The following is an 18,161-nucleotide window of genomic DNA, read 5'->3' on the forward strand; positions in this document are numbered from 1 at the left end:
ACACCTGTTGTGACACTGAGCAGCTTTCTAACTCCCTGCTTATGTGGGGAGAATGCACGGATCAGTACTGACGGCATCACATACTATACTTTCTGTGACAGCTATTTCTTATTGTAAATTTTAAGAAGTGGTTTTGGTATATTTTGCCCCTGCCCGCAGGGAGAGAAGGTGCTAATAATTGTGCTGACATGAGTGTTTGTAGTCCATGTGACAATTACTTTTCTCATAGCAGGTTCACCATCAATATCTGTCATGTGGACAAAAGAATGGCTGACGACTAGGCTGGCATTGTGGGTGTCTGCCTGAGGGAAGAGCATTTCAGGGCTGGGTTTCGCTGAGCACAGAGTTGTCCTCATAGCAGACAGACAGACTCAGTCCCTGGACAGCCCTACTGCCAGCACTACCAAGCTCCACCGGCCCCACTCAGCTCCTGCAGTTGTTATCAGGGTTACATGAGCTTGCTGTTTGAATGAGGAGAAACAGAATGGTCACAGGCTATTTAAAAATATATATTTATTAAAATATATTTCTTTTTGAATTTTCAAAGCTTCAGACCATCTTTCATCTAGCCCATGAGGTACTTGAGTGTAGACATTACAGTATACAGCAGTGATTTTTTCTCCCTGGGTCTGTTCCTTCCTTTTCTTTAAAGTGAAAAGGTTCAAATATCTTAAGAGCCCCACCTAACTCTACTAGTGTAATGCTTTGGTTTGATTGCTTATTGCATCTTCAATCAATACCCCTGTGGCTTACCCAGTATTTTAAATGAATGAATCACGTTTCCACACCCTATCATTATGGGTGAGCAGTAAGTAATAAATAGAGGACATTAGTATTGAATATTATTCAATTCAGTTCGTGGTTTTGCATAGAAGTAGGATCAGGATAAGGGGGGGTAATTAAGGCAATGAAGATCTCCCCAACACCTAAAGCCATTAAACTGTCATCCTCCTGCAGGCAGTGCTGTCTGATGGGAGGAGCTGCCTCTATTTGGAGGATAGGTCAAAGCCTTCCTAACAGGGCTGCTTCTCTGCCTTTAGTCTGCTGTCACTTAGTCTCCCCCCAAGAAAGGGAAACAGGTCCCAGCATATGCTGCCATCATCATTAAACTTGCTCCCTGTTCTGGTCTCTCCATCCTCCCTGTGGTCACAGCAGCCTTTTTAAAGCACAGAAGGACTATGCCTGGGCTCTGTGCAGCCTGGCTGAGGAGCTGAAGTGGCCTCTGAACTCCAGGAAGCAAGTGCTGGCTTCAGCTGAAAGTTTCCAGGAGCTGGGAATGCCGTGAGAACAGCCAGCAGAAGAAAGAGGAGACGGGCTGGAAGTTCAGTCTAGAAGGTGGGGCCCCAGCTCTCAACAGCCCCCAGAGCCTGCACAGCCCTCACTAGCTAACTCATGCTGAGAAGTGGGTAGGCGAGGTAGTAGCCCACACCTGAGCCCAGGACCACGCCGAAGAAAATCCAGGTGTTGTAGGACATAACAGCCAGCATCATCAAGTAGCCGATGACTACCTGCGCGACATGGAGTAGAGACTGGCCGAAGTGACACAAAAACCACCTAGATAAAAAGGAGAGCCAAGTTAATGCCGGTAATGAGCTGGAAGCTAGGAGTTGGTGTCAGGGAGTAGAAAGAGCAACTGAGTTACAGGACTAGCTTATTTATAATTTGTATGCTTAACCCTGGAGAGATTTCTTTTTAAAGAGACATATCAGAAACCAGTGATAAGAGAAAAGGGACCCGTACAAGTTTAGGATAATCACTTCACCATATTTAGCTCTGAGCTTCCTGGTATCCAGGGCAAAAAGGGAAAATGAGATATGCAAAGGGATAATACAAAATCATCAGTAAGGCAGATTTTTTTTTTTCCCCCTGAATCTACTGTGAGAGGCAGTATCACAATGGAAACAGCATGGACTTTGGCGACAGATTAATTCCTAGCTCCGCCACTTACTAACCGTGCCTTAGCACAAATGTCTTAACCTCTCTGAACTTAAATTTCCTCATCAGTGAAACACGTATTAGTAAAAGAGGTATGAGGATACCTCCCTTGCAGGGGGGTTGTGACTATTCGAGGCACCCACGTAAGAAACAGGCAGGCACATTAAGCACAGCCGGAGCTGCAGAGAGGGCAGACTGAGGATCCCGCGCAGCTGTCCTATCAGAACGGGAAGGGAAGAAAGGAGAGGCTACCCCCACCAAGCTGGATACATTGCTGACAACAACTCTTACCGTTTGTGTGTAGACAGCCGCAGGTCCCATCTTGGGTTTGGAAGCCTTAGTGACCTAAGGAAGCCTGCTGAGATTTGGGGGAGGCTGGGCGGACAGCCCTGTGGCTAGACTGAGGCCTGCACCAGAGTCCTGAGGATCGGGTCCTCCCACGTGCCTGTTCAGAGAGCTTCAGCCTGGGCATCAGGAGACCTGGGCTCTAGTTCACGTCACTACTCACTAACTGGAAGCACTTCGGCAAGTCCTGGTCCTTCCCTGGGCCTCAATTTCCTTTCTGTGCAGTGCGGCTAAATGCCCTGCAGGCCCAGCCTGCCTCTCAGGGTGAATGTGAGGACTCTGCCCATTTTCCACACCCCCTCCCACCCCGTGCCTGTTACCTGAGGTGGGTTCTGTTGACTGGGGGGGAGTCTGAGCTTAAAGAATCCTGGTCTGTCTCTTCGATGAGCTGCTGGCTGGTGGAGACGGACAGGTTCATCAGGGCCTGGTGGAGCAGCCTGGCTTTGCCAACCTTGATGCTTTCATACAGCACAGCCAGAAGCAGGACGACCAACACGGAAAGGGCCATGCCTGTCAAAGGAGGCTGAGTTACAGAGGCCCGGCCAAGCAAGCAAGGCTCCCCTTCTGGCAGCTTTCCTGGGGACGTGGCACAGGAGGCGGAAGGGCACCTCCCCCACCCGCTCTGAATCTATTCCTTCTCCCTCCCTCCCGCATCTTCTTCCCCACCCTTGCTGGGCCCAGAACTTCCTGTCTCTTTCCCCCTCCAGCCCTTCCTTGGTGGGGTTGGCCTACTGGAGTGTGGCTTTGAGATCTGAAAGAGAAGCTGCCTGGCAAAGCCAGGGGCCGGGGGTAGGGGTTGGGGGGTAAGGGGGTTGGTGGGGAGAAAACATGCACCACCGTCCCAGCTGTGCCCCCAGCAGATGGCCCAAATCTCTGTCCTGACTTCTTGTTAAGGGAGGAGCATGTATAGCAAGTTCCTGTTTCTGTGTGTGTGTATACACAGAAAAGTCTGGAAGGAAGGAGATACAACAAAGAAGTCATAATTATCTCAGCAAATTAGGATACAGTTTTTTATTTTCTGCTCACCAAATTTTTGTAAGTTTCTACTGTGTATTACTTTTGTAATAGTGGGGGAAAACCAATAAGCTATTTTACAGAAAACATTAAGTGCTTATTAGAACTGCTGTGTAAAATTAACTGCTAATTGCTACTTCTCTTTTACAAGCGGAGGGATACTACATGGTTCAGCTATATAGTATTTTATTGGGCTTCCAAGAGGAAATCATCTGCAAAAGATACAGGTTTTTAAAATATAAAATTACAGGTAATTGCATGCACATGGTACAAATTCGAACGGTACAAATTCGAACACTACAAAAGGGTATAGTATTCTTCCCAGCCTAGTCTCCCAAAATCCCAGTTCCCCTCCCCAAAGTAGCCTGTTAGCAGTTTCCTGTGTATATAGCTTTCCATGGATACTCAGTGTATATATAAATGTTTGTCTAAATGACAGCACCCTCTCTGTGCGAACTCTGGCATCTGATGTTGTCATCCAACTGTACATCATGCATGGGTTCCCCTTAGTTCACACAGCTCAACCTTATTTCTGTGGCTCCATAGCATCTGTGATAGATTAGATTCTCCAGAGATGGCCATCTCACTGTATCTCACCCCACATGCTGTCTTTCAGTGTCAACACTCCTGCCATCAAATGGTGGGGTTCATGTTCCCTCTCTTTTGCCTGAGAAGACCTCTGTGACTATCTCAACCAATAAAGGTGGAAGTGACACACTCTGATTTCCAAGGCTAGGTCTTAAAAAACTAGGCATGGGTTTTTTTTGTTTGTTTTTGTTTTTTATTTTTTACCTTGTTCTCTTTTGTCCCCCCTACCTTTTTCTCTTGGGACACTCACTCTTGGAACCTGGCCACCCTGCCACAAGGACCTCAGCCAGCAACCCCTGCTGAGGTCCTAGCTGACAACCAGCATCAATCCGTAGACATGAGAGTGAGCAAGTCTTTAAGACGACTCCAGTTCCAGCCACTGTCTGACTACACCTGCACGAGGGACTCTGAGAGAGGCCTGCTTAGCTGAGCCCAGTCAACTCAGAACCTTGAGAAAGGATAATAAAATGACTGCTGTGGTTTTAAGCCACTAGGTCTTACCCCACAGTAGCTTATTGGAATGGTAACACATTGTAAGGAGGACCGTAATTTATTTGATCTGTACCTGCAAGGATGGGCATCTCGGCTGCTTCCAGTCTATTTTTATTTATTTTATTTTGTTTTTTAATTTTTTTGAAGGTACTCAACAAAATGTATTGAATGAATAAATTAAGAGCTAAGAATGGACACTTCCAAAACACCGCAGTTTTTAAAATTATTTTAAATGGACTTCAGCTGTGTAGCATTGGATTTACTCATAATCTTCGCCTTTGCCACTACCATCACTGATATAAGAACAGTCCACTTGTAGTTACTTTTATTCTACAATTTGCCTAGCAAGCTACAGTTAAAATCACAAGGACTATTTCAAAATAATTTTTGAGAAACATTATTTCTATTAACAGATATAACAGACTTCAATGTCCTAAGTAACTGAATAAAACTACTCAGCTAGGAAATAACATACCCTGCTCTGTTTCTAATGCCTGTGTTCCTTCTACTATGTTACACCTTTCATAGTCCATTCCCAGGTTTTAGAGAGGTCCTGGTAGGTGGCTGATGTGTACTGAATATTGTGATCAATGCACTTTCCATCCATAGGTTGCCAGCAGAGATTTTAAAACCAAAGAGTAAAAATGGCAACAGGTTGAAGAAGACAATATGAACTGGGTCTAAAGACACACGGCGGGGGGGGGCAGTATAAAGAAATAAAAAGAGAGAGAAGGATTGGAGAGAATGGGCAAATGGGACATGTGGATTCCTAACAGAGACAACTGGATCATGGGAGTGAAAGCTCTCAGCTCACCAGTCTATTTTTAAAATGTAAGTACTTAAGTGGAAATATAACTCCATCATGAACTAGTGCCTGACTCTTGCCTTTTCAAGTCAAAGGAATACTCTTCTCATTTGAGGTCAAAGGCTGCAACAGCTGCTCTAGGCTTCTGAGCTGATGGTGGACAGTGAACCCTGTATGAGGGAGGTGCTAGGAGGCAACAGGAGGCCTTGATCTAGTTCTGGCTCTGATGCTTACTCTGTGTGACCCTGGAGAGAGTCTTGTCCCCTCTCTGGGCTTCAGTTCCTTTCCCTGTAATAAGGGCGAAAGCTGTACCCCCTAGCCTCTCTCAGGGCCTTTGTGAGGATCAGTGAAATAACAGAGCCCTTTGCAGCCTGAAGGGTGGTGGTTCCAAACAGAATTATAAATGCAAAGTTCCCGCTCAGTGTTTATGTGAGAGGAGTCAGGTTCCCTAAAATGCCCACAGAGCATAACAATAAGAACCCAGGTTCCCACTGCCTGGAGGTATAAGGGTTCTCAATCTAAAGGTCTGGGCTTCCCAATTCTTACCTGCAGGACTGTGGACACTCCAGAAATCAAAGAGAAGCATTACCTCATCTGAGAAGATGAAATGCATCTGAAAGAGAAGGGACTACATCACAGGGGGCTTAGAGAAGTGGAAATCAGGTTCCCTAATGCTCTCCAGCAACTTCTTCTAAAGGCCCAGGAAAATGAGGTCACTGGACTTAAGTGCTGGAAGGGCCTTTAGGGGTCATCAGGGCCAACTGAGGCCAGACAGGGCAGGGACTTGCCCAGGGCCCCACAGTGCGTCAGCAGCAGAGCTATAACTGAGCTGGCCCTGTTCCAGGTAGAAGTAAGGTGCTGGGGGGTGGCCATCCTCACTGGGCCAACCAGCTCACAGTGCTCTCGGTGCATGCTGAGATGACCCCCTCTGTGCCCTCCAAAGTCAATGGAGAAGCACTAGGCTGAAGAACGACTGCCTCTCCTTACATGCAGGGTCCCCACCGTTCTGCTCCAGCAGTGTTTATCATGGAAGGGCCCAGGGACAGCTGTCTTCAGTTTGTACCGCACACCTGTTCCCTCAAAATTCACTAAACATTTGCCCAATTCTGTGCCCAGCGTTATGGACAAAGGTTAATATCTCTGCCCTCGATGAGCTCACAGTCTTATGGAAAGAATGAAAGTAGAAGCAATGAGCACGCAGCACCTGTCTGAAGGCTTTTCTCAAAGAGCAGCTGGTCCACCCTGCGCTGGGGGGTGGCATCAAGGGCTTTTCATATGTTATCTCATTTCACCACAGTCTTCTGTGTGAAAGGGCCAGTTAGGCCCATCTTACAGGAAGGAAAATGAGGAACCAGGCTCTGAAAAGTTACATAATTTGCTGAAGGTCACAAAGCTATCAAGTTGGCAGAACTGGGATTCAAACTCAAGTCTAGTTAGATGCCAAAGCCCTATCCATCTATGCTGCCTCTCAACGACCAAGAAAGCGGGACAAGATGGGAACTGAATGGTGATTCTAAATGCCCACACCAGGCTTAATGACTATGTCTGGCATGATTAAAGCCAGAGATATCAATCAGTTCACCCTCTCAAGGAAGGGAAGTTTCCCTTTTGCAACCAGGTAAGACCTCAGCCAGCAGAAGCAGCTCTACAAACACTGTCAGTGCTCTGGGTGAGCTAAGGAGACCCTGGCTGAGTTGGGATCAGTTAGCGGAAGGCTTTGTTTTCAAAGGCAACGGCCAAATAGAATCTTCAAACGTCAGAGCTAGACGTGTTCTCAGAAACTTTTTTTTAATTGAGATATAATTGACAAATAACATTAGTTTCAGATGTACAACATGAGTTGATATATGTATATATCAACTTGTGCAAAATGACCACAAGAAGTCTAGTTAACATCCTCATGACAGTTACAAGTTTTCTTTCTTGTGATGAGAACTTTTAAGATCTACTCTCTTAGCAACTTTCAAATATATGATACAGTATTATTAACTGGTCACCATGCTGTTACATTACATCTCCAGGATGTACTTATTTTCTCAGAGAATTTTTAGTCCCCTGGTTTTCACCTTTTTTCCACAGTACACTGGCAAATAAAATCTTCCTTGTAACTCCACTATATAAAACTCAGGGCTCTGGGTGAAGAGGGGACAGAGGTCTGGGCTCTGCTGAAATTCAGTGTGGAAAACATTGATCTGGTCCAATTCTAATCCCTTTCTAACCCCTCCTCATTTGCAGACGGGGAAAAGAAGTCCCAAGAGGAGAAGAGATTTGGCCAAAACCTCACAAGACAAAAATGGAAACCTAGGCAGTCTTTTAAAAATCACATTGAGGCCTTCCCTGGTGGTACAGTGGTTAAGAACCTGCCTGTCAATGCAGGGGACATGGGTTCAAGCCCTGGTCCGGGAAGATCCCATCTGCCATGCAGCAGCTCAGCCCGTGTACCACAACTGCTGAGCCTGTGTACCACAACTGCTGAGCCTATGTGCTGCAACTACTGAAGCCTGCGTGCCTAGAGCCCATGCTCCAAAACAAGAGAAGCCATTGCAATAAGCCCCCATACTGCAACGAAAAGTAGCCCCTGCTTGCCACAACTAGAGAAAGCCCCCGAGCAGCAATGAAGACCCAACGCCAATAAATATATAAATATATAAATAAATAAATTTATTTTAAAAAATCACATTGAATAATTGTGTGTGTGTTTTGTTGTATACCTTCACTTTATTTTTTTAAAGAATTTTATTGAGATATGGTTGACAAACAATAAACTGCATATATTTAAAGTGTACAATTTGATTTTTCGGAATAATTTTAAAATAAAATAGCTTCTCTCCCTAATACGAAAATGTACTTGCTCAATGTAAAAAGTTGAAATAGTACCAAAAAGAAAGGAAAAATCATTTTGAGCCCCACTACCCAGAGATATCCCGTGTTAAGATTTCAAAAAGAATATCAGTTGAAGTGGCAAAATGTTCACAAAAGATTAATATGCAAAAACAAACAGGCACAAATAATCCTGTGAAATTCCATTTACATTGGAATTGCGCTCATTCAATTTCAAAAGCCTTTGGCACCATCTCTGCAGGTGGGGTGGAGGGAGGTGTGGCGCCTTTACCCCTTCTCTGAGTTCACTTGATACAGAAGTTGGCATGACTGGAATGCACCCTGTGGCTAATTAGAGAGGTTCCAAAACAAGGTTCCTTCTGTCATTCTTGGGCCTGGGCCAGCTATCTCAGGAGCCCCAAACAATTTTTGCAATAGACCTGCACCCACGAAACAGTATAATTACTTCAATCAACAAACTGCTGTGCTAGGGGTGCAGGTGCTGGAGACAGAGATAAATGAGACAAGTCCTTAGCCCCCAAGGAGTTAAACATCTGTTAGGGGAGATGGAGGGAACAGATATACAACAGAGTGTATGTATTCAGCAAGGGGGAGGCACAGGGGAGCCAGCTGGGGTACGGAAGGACACCTAACCCAGCTGGGGAGGCAGGTGGCTAGGACATCTTCTGAAGCAGGAGAACCAGGAGGCGCCCAGGAGAAGACAGTCCAGTATTTCCAAGCTGGAAGTGTCCAAAACAGGGCATCCATCCCAGTGGGGAGCAAGGAGCCCAGGAGGGACAAAGACTCACCTCTCTTGCCTTTTCACAGGAGAGAAAGATTCAAACCAGCACACCCTGACTCGGAGCTGCAGTTTTCAGTTAAAGAGCCCAGTGGTCAGATATACAAGGGGTGGGCCTCTCATCCTGCTTCACTGCTTAGGATAAATCCCGGCCTCCAGCAGCTGGGTTATCTGTGCCTTGTTCAGGGCCCCACCCTGCTAGGGAGGGGCTGTGGTAAAGAAGAGAGCAATCACCGGACCTGCTTTCTTATTTTCTCATTTGGGGTCACTTACACTTTGAAAAAAAGTGCCCTCAGGGGAAGATTAAGGTTCCTGTCCTGCCCCGGGCTGGCTGGGGAACTTTTTTTTTTTTTTTAACTATTTGATGTGGGATCTCAGTTCTCCGACCAGGGGCCGAACCCATGTCCCCTGCATTGGAAGGACAGTCTCAACCACTGAACCACCAGGGAAGTCCCTGGAGCATTTTTCCCCAAAGCTTTTCCCATCCGTTTTCCCCTTCTGGAGGACTCGCAGGAGCTGGCTGTGTGCGTTTGACTAAATGACCTGCCTTGGCTTCCTGAATCTTCAATTCTATGACGTTCTTCGTGGGATGAAGAAAACTGCGTAAATCTGTTCAAAGACCACAGAGCCTTGCAAGCTGTCATTCTCTCCAGCCCAGGTGAACTCACCAAGAAAACTAGCTCATCTGAAACGCTATTTCTAACCCAAGTGTAGGGAGGATGCAAAGCAGCTGGGGCTGTTTTTCTTTTCTCCCCGTGAGAATCCGACCACGAACCTGCCAGGACAGGGAACCGGCCCGGGGCGGGGGTGCGCGCCCGGCCGCAGGCTGAAATGCTCCAGGCATTCCCCCTTCGAGGGAGCTGTCCCGGAATCTCTCCCAAGGCACCGCGCCCACGGCAGGGGACTCCCGGACTCCGTCTTCATCCACCGCGCCCCGACCCTCAGCCGCTCCGCAGCAGCGCGCAACGCCTGCTCGTCGAGCCAGACTGACTCCCAGCAGCAGAAACGCACGAAAAGAAAACCCCCAAGCTACGGCCAGCTCTGCCTCCCGCGTGCCCCCAGCCCTGCTCCTGCCGTGGACAACGCCGCCAACACGCCCCCTCACCAGCCCTCGGCCAGGGGCGGCGGGCCCATCGAGGTGCCCGGGGCCGGCTGCTCCGGGGACCGCCCCCCCAGTGCCCACCCTGCCTCCGCTCCTCTCGGCGGCGCCGGCACTCACCTCCATGGCGAGCGCGCTGGGCGGCCGGGCGCCGCGGTCGCGTCTGCTCGCTCGGCTCTCCCGGCTCCGAGTCCCGCCCGCCTGCGGCCGCCGCCCGGATCGCGACCCGGGCCGCGCGGTCACGTGGTCGCGGCGAGGCGCGCGCGGGCGCCTGGGAGTTGTGGTCCCCACGGGGCGCCCCGCGCCGCCGGTCCTCAGGGGCACCCGCCCCGGCCCGACCGCCGGCCGAGCTCCAGGTCCCAAGCCGAGCGGACCGCGGGGCCAGAGCCGCCAGCGCGGCGGACTCCCTCCTGCCTTCGGTTTGGCCCCTTCCTGTTTTGCACTTGACTTGTCTTTGCGATTATCATAAAAAGATTTATTCCTTGTTAAAATAAACCGTGCGAAACTTAACACATGTTGAGTTAGATATTGAAAAGTCCACCCTCTGGACTTAACAGCAACAAATTAGGAGTAAATTAAAGAAGTTATGACCCAGGCTTTTAACGTAGCCATTCCCCTTCTTTTTTTGTCTTTTCCAATCTGATAAAGAAAAGCAATATACAGTTGTAATTTTAATTTGTATTTCTTCGATTACTAGGATGGGGAACTTTTTTCTTATTGGTGTTTCTGTTTTTCTGTATTATCTGTCCATTTCACCTCTTCAGTTTTTGGGGGGAAGTTTTTTAAAGGATGAGGGACTTTTAACAGTATTTAATTTAAAATATATTTAGTATTCTAAATATATTTAGAAGGACTCTTTGCCAGTCCTTCTGTGAGGAAAGTGGCTTCTTAGAGAAACCTTACCAGAGACCTTGAACCTTACCAGCAGACCTTGAACCTGGAGTGTGACCTCAGTTCAAATCCTAAGCCCCCAAGAACTGGCTATGGACCTCCAGCAAATGGCTTTATATTCTGAGCTTTGGTATCCTGCTCAGTAAAATAGAAAAAAATAATAGAATCTATGTCATAGTGGTATTATAAGGCTTAAATGAAGTCTTGTGTGTTAAATTCTCAGCACAGAACCTGGCAAGGGGAGCTTGCTCAAAAAATGGTAACCACTGTCACCATTTGCAGCAAATACTCCTGTTGTAACTGAGCAGGACTCTATGGGGCCTTCCTGGGACAGACCTCTCCCCACATGTCCTCTGCCTGCCTCTTCTTTATAGAAAAGCTGTAGTCTTTACCTAAGCCTCCCCTGAGTCACAAACACATGGCTCAAGAATTAGTGATTGAAGGGGTGAATATGTAAGTGACAAAAATAGCAGTTGGGCCAGGAGAAACAGGTAAGAATTTAAACAGTAAGTCAGCCATATGGCAGTCACAGACTCTTTTTAGTTCCTCCCTGAAGTACCTAGATAACAGTATCTAATGCAAATTTCCTGAGTTGTTTTATGGATGCTAAAACCCCACCAAATGGAAGAAGTTCACTACTAGATGATTGTGAGCATGTAACCCCCAGACCTACTGGAGGCCGAGGAGTCATGATGTTGACCCCTGTGACACCACCCTGTTACCTCACCAGCAACCAATCAGAGAATTGTGCACGAGCTGATCACACACCTTGCAACTCCCCTCCCTCACCTGGCCTTTAAAAATGCTTCCCTGAAACCAAACCCATGGGGGATTTTGGGTCTTTAGAGCATGAGCTGCTGCCCTGTTCTTGCTTGGCCCTGCAATAAACCTTTCTCTGCTCCGAACTCCAACATTTTGGTTTGTTTGGCCTCACACGAACTTGCATTTGACAGCACTATGAGAGTAAGCCACTCCAAAGGTCAAGCGACTTGCTCAGGGTCACACAGCTTCTAAGGGCCTCAGTCTGAAAGATAGCGTGGGTTGAGGGAAATCAGGGATTGGGGGAGCCTCAGGGAAAGAGTACAGGAGGAAGCAATGGGGAGAAGAGGTATTCCTGAAGCATCTGGACCCCGGGAGCTTGGTGATTTGGGTGTAATTTCTCACCTCTCTGGGTCTCACCTGGGCAATAGAAAAAAGAAGACTTGACCTTCACACTGGCAGGTACCCACTGCACTCCTCCACTCCCCAAACCCCCATGGAAGGATTTTCAACAGCTTTATTCATTTGACTATTTTGGTTGGCTTTATTACACTCTGTTGAACTTCACGCTTTGTTCTCACTTCCTTGTGTGTGTTCTGATTATCACAGTCCTCAAGTTCTAAAGTGCCCCTTTTCTTTCTGAGCCACCAGAGCCCCCCCTCCTCTGGCTCCCAGGCAGAGAACAGAATCCCAGCTCATAAGATAACACCATAGAAGGCCAAGCCTTGGTGCCTGGCAAGAGATTCTTTCCGGATTCTGTACTTGACAACCTGTAGACTCCCCTCCCCTCAAGGGACAACAGAGAGTCTGCCCTTGTCTTTCCAGTGCACACCTAGACCCCTGGGACAGAAAAGTCAGAAAAGATGGTGTTGCCTGGGGTGTCACAGAGATCAGCCAGGGGTCCTTTAAACTGGGTGCTCAGCTTATGCTTGGTCAGTTGGTGGAGGGGAAATCCGATCAGTCATTTCTCCTTTTGAGTCTCAGTAGAGGAACCTGAAGTCTTATGAAAAACCTACATGCACAAATGTTACTTCTGCAGAATATCTGGCCTTGATGTACCAATAAGGCCGTGTGACCCTGTGGGCAGCACTATTCCTCTCTGGGCCTGTCTGGAGTGGATGACCTCTAACTGCCCCTTTACATGCTGATGATCTGCAGTTATAAGTGAGCTTGAGGTTGGGGATGAACATTTAATGGCTAGGATTTTTGCATGTTTTCCATGTAGCTCCATTCAGCTAACCTCCTTCGTTTTATTTTTTGTTTTTTGTTTTTTCCCAATTCCACTTTATTTTTTTATTACTTTCTTAACATACAATAAACTGCATATATTTAGAGTGTACAATTTGGTATCCCAATCTCCCAATTCATTCCCCCGTAACCCTCCCTGCTTTCCCCACTTGGTGTCCATATGTTTGTTCTCTACATCTGTGTCTCTGTTTCTGCCTTGCAAACCGGTTGATTTGTACCATTTTTCTATATTCCACATATATGTGTTAATATACGATATTTGTTTTTCTCTTTCTGACTCACTTTACTCTGTATGACAGTCTCTAGGTCCATCCATGTCTCTACAAATGTTCCAATTTCATTCCTTTTTATGGCTGAGTAATATTCCATTGTATATATGTACCACATCTTTTTTATCTGTTCCTCTGTTGATGGACATTTAGGTTGCTTCCATGACCTGGCTATTGTAAACAGTGCTGCAGTGAACATTGGAGTGCATGTGTCTTTTTGAATTATGGTGTTCTCTGGGTATGTGTCCAGCAGTGGGATTGCTGGGTCATATGGTAACTCTATTTTTAGTCTTGCAAGGAACCTCCATACTGTTCTCCATAGTGGCTGTATCAATTTACATTCCCACCAACAGTGCAAGAGGATTCCCTTTTCTCCACACCCTCTCCAGCATTTACTGTTTGTAGATTTTCTGATGATGCTCATTCTGACCGGTGTGAGGTGATACCTTATTGTAGTTTTGATTTGCATTTCTCTAATAATTAGTGATGTTGAGCAGCTTTCCATGTGCCTCTTGGTCATCCATATGTCTTCTTTGGAGAAATGCCTATTTAGGTCTTCTGCCCATTTTTGATTGGGTTGTTTGTTTGATATTGAGCTGGATGAACTGTTTATATATTTTGGAGATTAATCCTTTGTCTGTTGATTCCTTTGCAAATATTTTCTCCCATTCTGAGGGTTGTCTTTTTGTCTTGCTTATAGTTTCCTTTGCTGTGCAGAAGCTTTGAAGTTTCATAAGTTCCCACTTATTTATTTTTGTTTTTATTTCCATTACTCTAGGAGGTGGATCAAAAAAGATCTTGCTGTTATTTACATTGAAGAGTGTTTTCCTCTAGGAGTTTTATAGTGTCTGGCCTTACATTTAGGTCTTTAATCCATTTTGAGTTTATTTTTGTCTATGGTGTTAGGGAGTGTTCTAATTTCATTCTTTTAACATGTAGCTGTCCAGTTTTCCCAGCACCACTTATTGAAGAGGCTGCCTTTTCTCCATTGTATATCCTTGCCTCCTTTGTCATAGATTAGTTGACCATAGTTTATATCTGGGCTTTCTATCCTCTTCCATTGATCTGTATTTCTGTTTTTCTGCCAGTACCATACTGTCTTGATCACTGTAGCCTTGTAGTATAGCCCGAAGTCAGGAAGCCTGATTCCACCAACTCCATCTTTCCTTCTCAAGATTGCTTTGGCTATTTGGGGTCTTTTGCGTTTCCATACAAATCGTAAAATTTCTTCTTCTAGTTCTGTGAAAAATGCCATTGGTAATTTGATCGGGATTGCATTGAATCTGTAAATTGCTTTGGGTACGATAGTCATAACCTCCTTCGTTCTTTCACCAACCTCTACTGTTTTATTTTATTTTTTATTATTTTTCAGTGGGGGAGGGGGCTGCACTGTGTGACATGTGGGATCTTAGTTCCCCTACCAGGGATGCAACCTGCACCTCCTGCATTGGAAGTGCAGCGTCCTAACCACTGGACCACCAGGGGAGTGCCAAACCTCTACTATTGTATACTTATGCTGTGAGTAGCACAGTGTATGATACACACATAACACATAACACAGCACTATGAGTCTGCTGTGTGTGGCACAGGGAGAGTATGCACATCAGAGGCTGATCAGAGTGTGGAGACAGAGAGTGTGTGTGTGTGGTGTGGACTTTGTGAGGCTGGGAAAAGCAGAAGCCAGGCCACCAACAACCTGAAAGCCATGTTTAAAGGCAGGAGGGACTTCCCTGGTGGCCAAGGGGTTAGGAATCTGCCTGCCGATGCAGGGGACACAGGTTTGATCCCTGATCTGGGAAGATCCCACATGCCATGCAGCATGTGTGCTGAGACTACTGAGCCTGTGCTCGAGAGCCTGTGAGCCAGAACTACTGAAGCCCGCCCGCTTAGAGTCGTGCTCTGCAACAAGAGAAGCCACCACAATGAGAAGCCCACGCACTGCAACAAAGAGTAGCCCCCGCTCTTCGCAACTAGAGAAAGCCTGTGTGCAGCAACGAAGACCCAGTGCAGCCATAAGTAAGTAAGTAAGTAAGTAAATAAATAAATTAATTAATTAAAAAGTCAGAAATTTATTCTGGGAGAAAGGATCGTCAAGGTGTTTTTAACATATGTTTTTCTCCCTGCAGTTTCCCTTTTCTTTCCCAAATGTCACACTCTGTGTGAGGGCTACCCTGACCACAGGTTGCAGGTTTAAAACTGCAATCCCTCTTGTGTCCCTCACCCTGGTTACTCTGCTTTGCTGTTTTTCCACGGTACGCATCACCACATCCTCTTTCGTTTGGTTATTCATTCTTCCTTTCTCTCTACTCACATGGAAGCTCAAGGAGAACAGGAGTTTCTGTATTTTTATTCAAGAAAGCACTCCCAGTCCCTAAAAGAGTTCATGTCACAACACAGACTGTCCATTAACATTCGTTGAACGAGTGAACTAACCCCAGCAGGCACACGCTCTGGGCTTCATTGCTTCAGAGGAAGGAAGTGGCAGAAACAGAGGCAGCCTCTGAGACATGATGGTTTTATTTCCCACGAGAGTGGCAGGTTTGGGGTGGTTTGTGGAAGACGTTAGAAAATAATTTGTGGAGCAGAATAATGTAAAGCAGGGCTACCCTCTCCCAACCCACAGAATACCTCAGCCTAGAAGAGGGAGCCTGGAGCCAGGGGCCTCTGGGTCACCAGGGGAGGGCCCCGGGGTGGGGTGGGGGGTGATGGTGACAGACAGGACAGAGGGCTGTGCCCAGCTCGGGGAAGGAGCAGCTAAGAGGTCAAGAGGGCTTGCAGCCGAGGACAGTGATAGCAAACCCAAGCCTAGCCCTGCGTCCCAAACTCAGGGACCAGGGGTAGAGAGAGCACCAGTCATACAAATAAATATACAACCTGTTTAGAAGGGGTTAAAAAAAGATGAGAGCTTCTTTAGGAAGCCCTGGTCTTGAGTTGTGAAGTCTTAGGAAAACTTCAACGGAGGACAGGCAGGTGGGAGACAGATCCCTGGAGGCCACCCTTCCTTGCAGCCCTGTCCCTTGCTCACGTCTGGGCTGATTCCCTTTGACTGATCATCCTGGGCGTTTAGATCAGCCTGATTCCTCCTGGGTAAACATTGAGAAACTCCCCCCTACAGTCACTTTCTCCCTGTTTGCAAAGTCTTTTGCTGTCAACCTAGATTCTTTCAGCAATCGAGAGGCCAGAAGGCCAGACGTGGCCTCCCACAGAGAGGGTAGGACTTCCCAGGGTCTACAGCAAGTCAGAGGCAGACCCAAGTCCCCCAACCTGCACCTGGCCCAGCATTGTGTGCAGCTCTGGAAGGCTGTGAGCAGCTGTTACAACCTCTGACTAGCCTGTGCAGGATGCAAGATGAGACCCCCCAACTACAGTGGGAAGAAAGGCCCCAAATGTACCTGAGATGCTTCCTGGAATTACCCCAAACAGGACCTTGGGATCTCATGCTTTACTTGTACGGTGTTCTGTGTGTGTGTTGTTTTTGAGGGTATTAAATCATTTATTGATTACACATGGTAATAGATGATACACAATACACAAGCTTCGTTCCCATCTATAACTTTATCTGGTACCATAATTCAATTTAGACATACTGCATAGGATGTGCCAACAATCATATTAACAACCAAAAAACTCCATGACTTTGCTTGGGTGATTCTTTTAACGGTGAACTCCAGGTTACAACACAGTAACTGTTACTTCAACTATACCAGGGTTTCTGAAGACAATGGCTTCTCCAACCAAGCATGTTGTAAATAAATTTCGAATGGAACTTGGCATCACCTTGAAGAAATTCTAACTTCACACTGTTGGAATAATTTTCCAAAATGGCTTCAGAGTAGGCTAACTTTACACAGCACATAAAAAAAAAAAAAGGACATTTATTCAGCGTCATGATCAGATTATTACATTTGGCAATCAACAGCATGGGTGCAAAAAAAAATCTACACTGAAACCCTTTGTTGGAATGCTTTACACTTTCCATGAAACAGAAACTAAAATAACCTGTTATACAATTAGTCACAAATACAGTTCTTTTTTTTTTCTTGGCCCATATAGGAGTATTGCCTAAAACATGTCTTCTTTGTAGCAGCCAGGCCCTGCCTCCATGGTGCTTGGCTGAGTTCACAAATCTGTTGTAACCTGTAGCTTCACCGTCACTTCTCTGGCTCTCCTCTCCTGCTAAGGTTTGTTTCCTGGCAGTAATTAGAACCTTCTGTCACTGCCAGAGCTACTGCTGTCGCTGGAACCGCCATAGACACCTTGGTTTAGTGGTTTGGCAAAGTATTGGCCTCTATCACCATAGGGCCAGACCTTCTGCTTCCAAAGTTTCGTCCTTTCATGGGTCCAAAATTTGAAGATTGATTGTTGCAACTGCCAAAATCACTGTAGCTTCCACCACCTCCAAAATTGCTTCCATCGTTACCAAATCCATTATAGCCATCCTCACGGCCACCATATATATCCACCACCACGGCTGCCAGCAAAGCCACCTCAACCACTGAAGTTTCCTCCACGACCAAAGTTGTCATTCCCACCAAAACCACCTCTGCGACCACCACCGAAGTTACCAGAACCACTTCAGCCTCTTTGGCTGGGTGAAGCACTAGTCACCTCTTGCTTAGATAGGGCTTTCCTTACTTCACAGTTGTGGCCATTCGCAGTGTGGTGTTTCTGAATGACAGGCTTGTCTACGGAGTCATGATCATCTAAGGTTATGAAAGCAAAGCCTCTCTTTTTGCCACTGCCTCTGTCAGTCATGATTTCAGTCACTTCAATTTTCCCATACTGTTCAACATAGTCTCCTAGGTGATGTTCTTCTGTGTCTTCTTTAATGCCACCAATAAGAATCTTTTTCACAGCTAAGTGGGCACCAGGTCTTTGAGAATCTTCTCTTGAGACGACCCTCTTTGGTTCCACAACTCTTCCATCTGCCTTGTGTGGCCTTGCACTCGTGGCCACATCCCCCTCCTCCACAGTGGCGTGTGTGACACACCCAAAGCCTCTGGAGCGCTTGGTGTTTGGATCTCTCATTACCACACGGTCCGTGAGCGTTCCCCATGGCTCAGAGTGGCTCCTCAGACTCTCATCGGTTGTTTCAAA

At 46.6% G+C, this 18,161-nt stretch overlaps 1 protein-coding gene and 1 pseudogene across 1 annotated transcript; both read right to left on the reverse strand.

The window, feature by feature from the left end:
* Nucleotides 1–495: 495 nt before the first annotated feature.
* On the reverse strand, nt 496–10,076 carry SLC31A2 (solute carrier family 31 member 2). Its single transcript, XM_057720518.1, has 4 exons — nt 10,018–10,076; nt 5,726–5,792; nt 2,601–2,790; nt 496–1,554 (listed from the first exon to the last, which is right to left on the reverse strand). The coding sequence occupies exons 1-4, from the start codon at nt 10,021–10,023 to the stop codon at nt 1,386–1,388; spliced, it is 432 nt and encodes a 143-aa protein (XP_057576501.1). The 5' UTR covers nt 10,024–10,076; the 3' UTR covers nt 496–1,385.
* Nucleotides 10,077–17,264: 7,188 nt separating this feature from the next.
* Nucleotides 17,265–18,161, reverse strand: LOC130844183 (heterogeneous nuclear ribonucleoprotein A1-like; annotated as a pseudogene).

This window comes from Hippopotamus amphibius, chromosome 2 (assembly GCF_030028045.1).
Source record: "Hippopotamus amphibius kiboko isolate mHipAmp2 chromosome 2, mHipAmp2.hap2, whole genome shotgun sequence".
NCBI classification, from domain to species: Eukaryota; Metazoa; Chordata; class Mammalia; order Artiodactyla; family Hippopotamidae; genus Hippopotamus; species Hippopotamus amphibius.

Bases quoted from the DNA above. Each gene is read 5' to 3' on its own strand.
- SLC31A2 (XM_057720518.1), bottom strand. The intron at 2,791-5,725 runs GTAAGAATTGGG...CTCCTTTGACAG, and splicing joins GAGTGTCCACAGTCCTGCAG to GCATGGCCCTTTCCGTGTTG. The intron at 1,555-2,600 runs GTAACAGGCACG...CTTTTTATCTAG, and splicing joins GTCAACAGAACCCACCTCAG to GTGGTTTTTGTGTCACTTCG.